This window comes from Dasypus novemcinctus, chromosome 10 (assembly GCF_030445035.2).
Source record: "Dasypus novemcinctus isolate mDasNov1 chromosome 10, mDasNov1.1.hap2, whole genome shotgun sequence".
Classification (NCBI taxonomy): Eukaryota; Metazoa; Chordata; class Mammalia; order Cingulata; family Dasypodidae; genus Dasypus; species Dasypus novemcinctus.
Window position 1 is genome coordinate 30,266,771 of NC_080682.1, and position 12,884 is coordinate 30,279,654.

The following is a 12,884-nucleotide window of genomic DNA, read 5'->3' on the forward strand; positions in this document are numbered from 1 at the left end:
CTGTTTACATATTGTGATTTACTAATAAATTGAATTTACCAGTTGATCTGGATTCTGTGAAAGATGTGGCTTATTGCATATGTCTTAGATTTAAATAGAGCACCTGGAGAATTGAACATTGGACACCTATTAAGTTTATTTAAGTAGCCTTCAACTAATCACTCTCCATTATCAAAAAGAAATATAATTTTGGTATTTATTATTAAAATAGTAACAATGATTTTTTGTGTCTTGACACAAAATGTGTCTTGACAATAAATGGAAAACTGTGGCCATAATTTAGTAATAGAAATGCAGTCAATTGTTGAATCTATTGCTCTTTCTACTTGGTAATATAGAGCATCTTTTGTGGCTTTACATTTTTATAGATTCTATATATGCTAATTTACACTTACTGTGTTATCTGCATAAGTGAACTCAAAGAAGGACAACATTAAGTTCTTTTTCATGATTTTTGAATGTTGAGAGGAAATAAAATAAAGCAGGAGATGAGTGAATTGTATTTCAGAAAAGAGTACAAGAAAATCTTGAAATTCAGCGACCCAAGATTCAAAACAAGGGTGAAGAGCATAAAGTTTTTTTGTTTTATTTAGTTTCCATTATGTCCAGTTCAGAAAGAATATGCAGCTCTTGCCCTAGCACACACCAAGTTAAGATACCCTTAGAGAGAGAGATAAGCTAAAGTATTTAACAAGTGTATAAAAATAAATAAACAGTACAAAGCCAAGTAGCGAATTCTTCTTAAGTGTCAAAAGACCTAGGAGGTTTGAGTATTCATTGCTTGGTGGACTGCAGTAATCAGTGTAATCTACCTAGAAATAGTAAGAGTTGAAGAGATTCTGATGAATTAAGCAAGATCAGACTGGGAATGGTGAATGTCTGCCTCCACTGTAGCAGTGAGCCATAAGGAATCTTATCACTAAATGAAAAATAAACGCATACTGATTAAACTATAATGATTACTAGAGATTTCTGATTACATAAAAGGAACAGTGTTTAGGGAATTTAAGGTAGCAAGGTATGGTGGGTCCAATGAAAGAGAGAGAGCCCAGAGGCTCTATGAAATCCATAGTTTCAGTGATTATGTGATTGGACATTTTTAGTATCCAAGATGTTAAAGGACATAAGAGAGAGACAATGACATGAGGCAGTAATTGTGGATTTATTCTGAAATGCCTGGAAGAAAGGCAACACCCAGCAACTGCATTCTTAGAACTTACCTCAAAATCACTTACAGGGACAGGTCTGGAAGTGGTCCTTAAAGATTGTCTAAACTAACTACCTCAGTCTACTTATGGTTAAATTGAAGTAAGAAAGTGAGAAATTAAAATCATCTACTTAGAAAGTAGTATAACCAGATGAAAGAGATAATGTTTTACTTTATTTTTAAAATAGCCCAGTGTTTTAAAAGATAGGTGTTGACAAGGCATAATATAACTATTTATATAAATAGGAAGATATTAAATGATTCTTGTAGAAATATAAGGGCAATATTCTCCTGACTTTTTATAGATACACTTGAAAATAGGGAAAATAATATTTTAAGTGATTCAGGAGCATAGAATACACTTTTTAAGTGGTGGACCATAAAGAGTTTTGTATCAGATTAAAAGTAAATTAATATCCTTTTATAAACTGGAGTCCATCTCCCTTATAACTGGAGTTGGTGCATTTATGTGAGTACAATATAAATTAATATTGTTAAAATATATAAATGTTTATTTTCTTGGCAATTCTTGATTATTCCCTTTATTTTCTACTTTTGGTATGAAAAGGTAGTCTTAACATAGTGGCATTAAATCGTCTTATTCAAATGTGATTTGGTTTATTACATGATAAAATATCTCACAGAGATTTTGTGGGTTCAATCAGACAGACTCAGACTATTGGCAAAGGAAAAAGAATTAAGAAATCTTAAGTTTAAGGATCAAGCTCATGAATCAAGTTAAAAATGAAGGAAAGAAACATTGGGATGAAAAATGCAACAGAATTTTTTTCAAAACACATAGGAATACAATTTTAGAATAAGTTATAATAGAGCATTTTTTAAAATAATTTTAAGTCTAAAATGCAAACGTTAATTGAATTAGATAGCTAATTTACCTCTATGGATATTCCTCCTTCACTACTCAGTAGAAAGGATACCAAAAGGACATTATGTGGCAATTGATGCTAATTATCACGGTCTGGATTGATTTATGTTTTTTTATCTCCAAATATCCTACTTTATGTTAAGAGTTTTACGTGTATAAATTTCCAAAAGGAAAAATGAGAAAGAAGGACTTACAGTTTTGAAAATAAATTTCAAATATCTTGGTACTGAAATTATAAATAATGAATATAAAATATCTTACATGCTGAGAGGTTCATGTTTTCTATACATGAAGTTGAGAAATCACAGTGTATTTGAAGGGATGGATTAAAAGCTTGTTTACAAATAGTTCTTTCTGAGCTTATCAATAATTCTTGAAATTCTACTAGTAGAAAGCTATTTATCTGTTAAGTTTCACCATTTCTTATCAGAGAAACATTGAAAGATGTAGTATTATATAACTCTGCAATAGTGATGAGAAGAGAGGGGTAAAAATAATGGGAATGAAGTAGAGAAAAGCTTGTCACAGTTGGGAAGACTGGCAATATGGGCACTAAAAGGAGCATACAATTTTAGGATGATTGGTTAGGAAGAATTGAACATTTGTTTACAAGAATGAAAAAGAAGACAATTTATCCATTCTGGTATGAGATTGGATGAGTTTCTATCAATCCAAGCTAAACCAACTGATGCTATTCTCAAATGCCAAATGACTCCTGAAAGTCAAATACATGTTGTTGTCGTTGTTGTTAATTAGAGTTCACAGGAAAATCATGCAGAAAGTACAGTTCCCATATCATCCTTCACACATGCAGTTTCCTTATTATTAACACTTTGCACTAGTGTGGTACTTTTGTAAATATTTGTTTTTCTTATGTCTGAGATGATAATGTGTTGAAAAATAGAGATGACCAATTTCTCTTCTTATTCCTTTAGTTGACTAAGAAATATAATTCTTCATTTTTAAAATTAGAAGGATGGACCTTCCTTATCATCCAATCAATTTAAAATATCTTCATAAATTTATAATTTAAGATATCCTACTGGAATTCAATAGGCTAGGAAATTGATTTTGGTGCTGACAGAACAATGAATTTTTCACTCAAAATGATTTTTCCTTTTTTACAGAAGTGAGGAAATTGTGGTGATTAAGATTGGGTACTTGGAATACATTTTTTTCACCAGAATTGAAAAACCAACTCACACAATATGGAAATTAGCAAAGAAGAAACTGGCAAAGCCAAACTCATGTCTAGCTACAGTTACAAGGCTTGGTTAACATTAATAAAATATGTAAAACAATTCTAAAAGTTGAAAATTACCAGAAATCTGCAAAGTATTTTATATTTGTTACCTTATTTAATTCCACAACAATGGTATGGATAAATTGTATTAGTAACCAAAAACATGTAGCCTTCTTTCTGGTGAACGTTTTTTCTAGGCTTAGCATGAGGCATTAAGTACATGTAAAATATATTACTGTCAGTGGAATATGCCCAGTCTCAATCTTATCAATATTTGATAACATTAGAACTAAGCCCAGAGGAAAGTTACTTTGATTTTTAAAAGTAAGGAAGCAAAACACAAGAAATTTTTAACTAATTATAACATGTATAAAATGTTTACAAATTCCAAATACCTTTGGTGGTTTTTCTAATTATAACCTTTGCACATAGGATATAGGGGAGAAAGTTTCTCACATATAGTATTGCCAACATAGTACCAATCATATATTAGTACATGATTTTTTTTTCTATTTTCACTCTGCTACATTTATGTGGGTATGTACTAAATAACAGTGAGACCAGCAAAGTGAGATTTATTTATTTTTCCTTTAAAGGGGAAATTTTGCAATTCTAGTTGGGCATAATACCCAGCTGATGTTTGATAAAACATGCTGAGATAATGGTTATATAAATACAATGTGTTTATTATGAAATACTAGTTTTCTTCTCCGTAACCTAAAATTTTTTCCAGTAGTTTAATTTTCAAGAAAGGGACACAAAGCTTTGCAAGAAAAAGCCTTCCTGAATAAAATAGCAAAATTATATTTTCTTAAACCCATGAAACATTTTTCCATTATAACCTTCACTATGCAAGGAATGATATGCTTCACCATATCAAAATATATCTCACAAGAATTCATTATTCATCTAATTTCAGGTGGCTAAAATCTGCTCTGGATCATGGAAAATAATGTCACAGAATTTATTCTTTTAGGACTTTCTCAGGAAAAGGAAGTAGAAGTTCTCTGTTTTTTGCTATTCTTACTTTGTTATATTGCAATTTTGACAGGAAATCTGCTCATCATGGTTTCTATTATCTGCAGTCAACTTATTAACCAGCCCATGTATTTCTTCCTGAGTCACCTCTCATTCTCAGACCTTTGCTACACCTCCACCGTGACCCCTAAGCTCATCATGGACTTCCTGGCAGAAAAGAAGGCCATTTCCTATAATGGCTGCATGACACAGCTCTTTACCATGCACTTCTTTGGAGGTATTGAGGTCTTCATTCTCACAGGGATGGCCTATGACCGCTACGTGGCCATCTGCAAGCCTCTGCACTACACCACCATCATGAGCAGGTGGAGGTGTAACATCATGATTGCTGCTTCCTGCGCTGGGGGATTCCTGCACTCCTTTGGTCAATTTCTCCTTGCCATCTTCTTACCCTACTGTGGCCCCAATGAGATAGATCACTACTTCTGTGATGTGTATCCTTTGCTGAAACTGGCCTGTGCTGACACAAGCAGAATTGGTCTCTTGGTCATTGCTAATTCGGGCCTGATGGGCCTGGTGACTTTTGTCGTCTTGTTGATATCTTATGCTGTGATCTTATACACTGTCAGGTCCTACTCTGTGGAGAATCGCCGCAAAGCTCTTTCCACATGCAGTTCGCATATCACTGTGGTGGTCCTTTTTTTTGCTCCTTTACTCTTCATTTACATTCGACCAGCTACTACTTTACCAGAAGACAAAGTTTTTGCACTTTTTTATACTATCATTGCCCCCATGCTCAACCCTCTAATATACACACTAAGAAATACAGAGATGAAGAACGCAATAAAGAAACTATGGTTCCGTATCATGGGAAAGAAAGGAAATAAGTGAAAGATATTTTTGATTCTTACCACTGAACTTACTGAATATGTCTTTTCTATCCTAAGAGCTATAAATGCATAGATCTTGTTTCTTATATCTGGCAATTTGTGTGTGAGCAACACCCAGATAGGAGCAAAAATTTGCTATTCCCAAGATGTATCCAGGGTTTTTCTCTCTTGTGCTGTTTTTTATGACTTTCTTTATTCTATTTCTTCTGCTTTATTGATCCTTCCAATAATTTAGATATTTAGTAGCAGACTCTCTGGGGCATGGTGAAACCCAAATGATCATTGAAAGCCTATGTAGTCTATTCTTACATAAGATCATATTTGGTGAAGACAATTCCAACTACCAAATAATAATTTAAAAATTAATTCAAATATTTTAATTGTATTACTAAGAGAGCATTTTAAAAGTTCTAATTCATGGCCAATAACAATATTTATCAACATTTTCACCATCTACTCTGATGATTTTGTAACCAATGACATTCTGGAGTTTCTCACATGTCCAAACAATACACTCTCCCAAGCTCTAGATAGAAATAGTTTCTTTTCTTCTAACTCACTTTCCATCCTAGATCTTCTCCTGAAAGAAAACAGCTTTATCTAATTCTAATACTATATAATGTATTTGTTAAGTGTAAGTGCTTTCAAATCAGAATCACTTGATTCAAAACCAGACTTGGTCACTAACTGTGTCCTGAGGCAATGCTATATCCAATATATCATCTATAACACACAGGTGATAATAATGGCATACCTATCACAAATTCATGAGTGTTACATGTGAGGGGCTACCACCTTGCTTTTCACATAGAAATAACTCAATAGGTATGAGTCATTTGTATTATTTTTTTCTTCTGTTATGTATTGAAAAATACCTAATCTCATAATTACTTGCCTCTGGAAGAGTGGGGGTATAAGGATGGAAAAAATGAAAGGGACATTAATATCATGTTTCTGTATCAGGTGGAAGTAATTTTTCTTGCAGTGGTCAAATGGAGAATACCACTTAAATTCACTGGGTCAATGTGAACATTTCTCCCCCTTAGCACTATAAAAATTAAAGGCAGTTCCCCCCAAATGGTAATCATAAATTACCCTAGAGGAAATTTGTCTCAAATCAGGAAGGGCTGGAAACCAAATATGGTCACTTCATAATTGGTTAGGATCAGGAAGGTCTTCAGAAGTTCCAGCCACCTGACATTGCTTGCATAAGAATTTTTTTTTCTGTCTGGTAAAATGTATAAAAGTCTATAGGCTAAAATGTAAACCATTATGTAAAACATAAGATAACAAAAAATTTAGAAAATTGTATAGTCTAACATATAAACCATAATGTAAACCCAAATGAAACCATGTTTGAAAGCTATTGTTTCAATATCTGTATATCAGCTGCAGCAAATATAATACAAACATGTAAAAAGATCAATGTTTGGGAAGGGACAAAGGGTTTGATGTTGGATTTGTGAGAGTACCATATATTGTATATGTGAATTACTGTGATCTAAAACTTATGTGAAGAAAAACAATAATTAGAAAAAAAAAGAAAGGACGTAGACACTGAGGAAGAAATGGAAGAAATTGCCTTGCCACTGGACATACAGGGCAATACTATAGCAGTGATGAAAGGCAAAACGTCAAAAGGAAAAAAGCTTTTTCATTTGTTTTTGATACCTCAATTTATTTTTCCTGTATTTAATTTTTCTAAATTAGTATGTATTCTGTATCTAACCTTTAAACCCATCACTATATTCCATTTTACTATTAATGGGAACTGGCAATATATTAGGCTTCATTTTTAAAGAAGTTTTGGACTACAGAGAAGTTCAACTATGGCAGGTGAGGAACACCGGTGCTAGGTGTTATTGATAGGAGGCACATGGTTAGGAGGGAGTTCTCCAGGGCATGTATAAAGAGTACATAAAAATGTTTGGATATTTTCATAGTGGTTTCAGTTAAAAATGACAACTAATGGAGTGCTGAGTTCCTAGCCAGGGGGGCTCTATCACATTCCCCAATGGAAAAGCAACAATCCCCCAAGTGCAATGGCAAAGACCAATAAAGACAGATGGTCCAAAAATGAGCCCTTGATACTGATGGCTATGATTATGAGCCCGTGGGCCTGAAATACGAACTAGGCCTATAGCTGCCTGGTGCCTAAGATTTACCTCCTGAGAGCCTCCATGTTGCTCAAATGTGGCCACTCTCTAAGTCAAACTGAGCATGTAAATGCATTACCTTCCCCCCAGCATGGGACATGAGCCTCTCTGGCGCTGAGGGATTACTCCCAAGCACCAGCTGATGCTGTAACTAGACAAAGACCTTGAATAAAAAGTTCAACTCAGACCAGCAGAAAATCTCAGCCTACATGTAATATCTGGTGTTAAAAACTGCTTTTTGACTTTGGATAAAAGGGGGAAATGTAAAGGACAAATGAGTTTATATGACTATGAGTCTCCTAAAAAGAGCTGGGAGGTCATCAGAGGGGTAACACTTACCCATGCCTCAGCAGGGTACCAGAGACAGCCAAAGTAGATAGAAACCCAGGTACTGGTGCTCCTGAGGGCTACAAAGACCCATAGCATTCTATGGTCATGGCAGATGACTCTGGAGTTCAGTGTCCTGTCAGTTGGCTCTACTTTGGAGTTTGTGTTTCTGAGTGTGATGAAATTGGACTCAGATATGACCTTTCTACACATGCCTCTTCTGTTACTTTTACTGAACCTGTGGTTGGCATTGGGGTTGGTGTATACTCAGGAGATCTGAATCTCTGGACTGTCCATGTGACCACCAGGCCCTGAGCCTCAGCACACTTGCAACTCCTACCCTCTGGATTATTGTGCTTACCCTGGTCAGTTAACAGGGAGGTGAAAAGGTCAACTACCACACCAGGAAACCAAGAGTGCCTACAACTGCAAGCAGGAGAATTGCATCCATCATCCATGTGGAATCTAAGTTCCCTCTTGATATAGAGGGGCAGTGGGCATAACCATCCCAGGGTCCACAGGATAGAGGAATGGAGTATGGATTGGAGTGGATCTACTGGTGTTCTGCTGTGGAAATATTGTGATTAGTAATGGAAGAAATTGCAGCATTGATGTGGAGAAAGTGACCACTGTAGCTACTGATGGTAGGGAGAAGGAATAAGAGATGTGATGTTGGGACATTTTCAGGATTTGAAATTGTCCTGGATGGTGCTGCAGAGACAGATGCTGGACATTGTGTGTCCTGCCATGGCCCACTGGGTGGACTGGGGGAGAGTGCAGAATACAATGTAGACCACTATTCCTGTGGTGACGCAGTGCTCCAAAATGTATTCACCAGGTGCAGTGAATGTGCCACGATGATGGAAGAGGTTGTTGTTGTGGGAGGAGTGGGGTGAAGGGGGTGGGGGGTTATATGGAGACCTCATATTTTTTTAATGTAACATTTCAAATAAAATAAAGAAGGAAAAAAATAATCTAAAAAAAAAATAAAATGGAAGGTTATTGTTGAGGGTTCCTAAGGTGGGTGAATAAAAATAAACAAATAAAATCCATAGTGCTTCACTTCAGTTTAAACTGCCTAACAAATAAAACTGAAAGCATTATATAATAAAAGTTCTTGAAAAATACCTTAACATACTTTCTTAGTTATTTTAACTGAGTTAACTTTTAAATTCTTCCAAGTTTTTTCAAAATTTCCTAGAAGTACAGCTTAAGCAGTGTACATTAGAGAACAGTATCCAAGAAAAATGTGGAAGATGATTTTCTGGTTTATGATAAACAGGGTCTCTGGTAAGACCAACAAAGCCCTGAATTTCACATCTGTATCAGTAGTTCTAGCCTCCAAAGCAGTCAGACATGTGTTATTGAAAATTAAAACATCAAAAATTAATACTGATGTTTATTTCTACTCTTGTAATAAAATTTTTGAACAGTAATTATTAAAAAATGTGGGGCAGAAGATATTAGAAATGACAATTATTAACAAGGGAATTGCAAATTTAGCTCCTTCATTTATAAACCAGATTTCTTCCTTTAACCTTTTCATAGATATCACTCCATTGCTTCTCCCCTCTTCCTCTATATAAACAGTTTTTATCTCTCTTTTAGATAATTTTCATTAGCATCAGAACCTCGGGGAATATGATGAGAGTCTTTGAAATTTCCTATGTCTTGACAAATGCTTCCTTCCAGATTATCCACCTCACATTGCCTTTGACTAAGATATTTAGCAACTCTGTAGATATAAAGGTTAATCTGAAGAAAATGACAATAATGCTTTTCCACAGACTGTAAACTGGAGCACAATAGATTGTCACACTGTGAATTTTGACCAGTTTTACCAGTTTTGCATCCTGTTGTAAATTCATTTCAGCATTAGTGACCAAACCATGAATATGTGATATTTGTGGGGTATTTTTTGAACTGATTTAACTTTCTTCATTACAGGAGCTAAATAAATTCTTTCTTATGTGTTTATTTTATATTTGTGTGCAAATCATTATTATATTCTCTTGTAAAAAGCATCCTTTTAACAAAATCAACTTGTATTTTTCTTTTTAAACACAAACAAAAATCTTTCTTTGTCCATATTTTCCCTTTCAATTTTCTTTCTCTATTTCTGATTTTTCTTCTTCCTATGGTCACTGTATCTAATTTCTCTCCTTCCAATTTTGTTGAACCTTTTCAAATGAAGTTTTCACCTCTACCTCTTCAATAAAGTTACTACTATGAAGGTCACCAATTACTTTTATATTGACATTTCCAGGATTTGCCAGGATTTGACAGAGTTCATCACTTTTTACTCCAGATATTTTAACTTGGTTTGGGATCACCATACCCTCCAGATTTTCCTCTTTTTTTAAATATTCATTTTTATTTTTATTTTCTGAAGATATTTAAATTTCATAAATGTTACATAAAAATTATAGAAAAATTATAGGATTCCCATATACCCCAAACCCTAGCCCCCCCCCATTTTCCCACATTAACAACACCCTCCATTAGTGTGATACATTTGTTACAATTGATGAACACATCACACATTTTGGAGCATTGCCACCAAGTGTGGACTATAATTTACATTATAGTTTACACTTTCTCCTGCACGTTTTTGTAAATATTCACAAGATATATAATGGCCTGTATCTGACATTGCAATGTCATTTTTGACAGTTCCCAAGTTCCAAAAAAGTCCCCAAATTACAGTTATTCCTCCCTTTCCTTTCCCTCAGAATCTCTAGTGGCACTGCTTCCACATCATTAATTAAAGTTCTTCCATTGGTAGAATTACAATAAGTGTATAGAAGACTGGTAGTCTACAGTAGAATACCAGTAAGTATACTCTAGTCCATCATTCATTCCCCAAACTAGAGGACTCTGGGATGGTGATGCCCACACCACCTCTAATTGAGAGGGTGCTTAGATCCCATGGGACATATGGATGGGACTATCCTGCTTGCAACTGCAGACTCTCTGTGTTCCTTGAGATTGTCATTGTCCATCATCATTTCCTTGTTAATTGTCCTGGGTGAGTCCAGTGGATTGGAGAGTAGGTATTACAACACTTAAGATTCAGGGCCCAGCTGGTATATGGATAGTCCAAAGATTTAAGTCTCTTGTACATATACCTGTCAAGTACAGTACTAATAGAAGGAATAGAAGAGCCATGTGTAGGGAAACCACAATTGAGTCCAACTCTGTCATATTTAAGTTGATTTTCCCAGTCTTTGATGGTCTCACTGTACTCTCTGTATTAATGTTTCACAAGGCTCTGTCCTTAGACCTGTGTTTATTTCAATCTTGGTGATTTTATATAACACATATTTAAATACTATGTGCAGGTGCCTGCAAAATTTATATCTCCCAACCCAGACCTCTACGTTGAACTCTCAATGGATTACTGTAATAGGGTTCAATCTGTCTTATATTTGTACACAAATGTTCTACTCTGTTCCTAGAGTAATGGTTGGAATATAATAGATAATCAACAGCTATGTGTTGAATAAATAAGTGTTTAAAAATATTGAGAAAAATCCCTAGTGAAAGAGAATAAAGAGAGCCATATTGATGGAACTATATAATTTTCATGTATTACTTTTTATATATTCAGAAATATTACTGGATTTCAAATTCTCTTTGAAGAAATTATTTATCTATTTCAAAAGCAATGCTTTATTGACTTGATATCTAAGAAAACAAATATTCCTTCAGAGTTCTTATTTTAAATACTATTTCAGATGTTTCCAATGACTTACCCAAACTCTCCTTTTTTATTGCTCTTAGAACCCTGAGATTGCTTGTGCTGGCATTTCCCATTCTTCTTTGTAACTAGGTTAGTGATATAATATTGTTGTACCAATGAAACCTAAATGAGAATCTGTTGGGTAACTCTGGAAAGTTTTACTCCCTGATAAACATTTTTGTTCTTTTTTTGTCTTTTTTTTCCCTTCTATCCTGAAACATAAACCTAAGCAGCCATATTAAGGCCATAAGGACAAATACTTCATGAGAAGCATGGTAGAACATGGAGCAAAAAGGAGCCTGTCTGTATATATTAATTTTAGATTCTACTATTTTTTTCTGGTCTTATTTTTACATTAAAGAAAAACAACACTTATTTGCCTAAGTTCCTAATAGGTATTGCATTTAATTCATATATTAATTCATGAAATTGTGTCTTTTATGATATTAACTCCTCATTCAAACCTTTGATATGTGATTCTATTTGTACATGCTCATTTTACAGCTTTAAAAATGATCATATTTTTTTTCCTTTTGGCCCAAAGTTTCTTTTATTAAAATTTATTTGTAATTAACTTTTGATTTTGTAATGCAATTCTTTGTCTCCTTTTCTAGTTTTGTCCTTCCTTGGTTAGATACAATCTATGTATTGTTTCTTTATTTGTTTTTATTTTATTTAATTTTAATTTTTTAATATTTTTTTCTTAAAAAAATATAGATAATGCAAAATGTTACATTAAAAATATAAAAGTTCCCCTATATCCCCCACCCCAGCCCCCACACATTCCTCCCACCTTAACAACCTCTTTCATCAGTGTGGCACACTATTACATTTGATGAATAAATTTTGGAACACTGCTACACAGAATGAAATGTAGTTTTCTTTGCAGTTTATACTCTATCCAAGTCTATTCAGTGGGTTATGGCAGGTTATATAATGTCGTGCCTCTGTCCCTGCAATATCATTCAGGACAACGCCAAGTCCCGAAAATGCCCCCATATCACATGTCTTCTTCCCTCTCCCTGCCTTCAGCAACTCCCATGGCCACTGTCTCCACATGAATGGTAGAGTTTCTTCTATTGCTAGAGTCACAATAATTCTATAGTAGAATGCCAGTAGTCCACTCTAATTCATATTTCATCCCTCCATCCTGTGAACCCTGGGATTGTGATGTCCACGCCACTTTTAAATTGAGAGGGAGCTTAGATCCCACATGGCTGATGGATCAAATTCTCCTGCTTGCAGTTGTCGACTCTCTTAGTTCCCTTGTGTGGTGGTTGACCATCTTAACTTCCCTGCTAGCTGAACTGGGTAAGTCCAATGAACCAGAGAGCAGGTGTTGCAACTCTGCTGAGGCTCAGATCCCAGAGATTAAAGTCTCCTGGGCATACACCAACCCCAATGCCAACCATAGTTTCAGTAAAAGTGACAGAACAGGCATGTGTAGAGTGGTCA

General features: G+C 34.7%; 1 protein-coding gene across 1 annotated transcript; it reads left to right on the plus strand.

Moving 5' to 3' along the window:
* The first annotated feature begins 4,278 nt into the window (after positions 1-4,278).
* LOC101444007 (olfactory receptor 4P4-like) lies at positions 4,279-5,205 on the plus strand. The gene has a single exon (XM_004466636.2). The coding sequence runs from the start codon at positions 4,279-4,281 to the stop codon at positions 5,203-5,205; it is 927 nt and encodes a 308-aa protein (XP_004466693.1).
* The last annotated feature ends 7,679 nt before the right edge of the window (positions 5,206-12,884 follow it).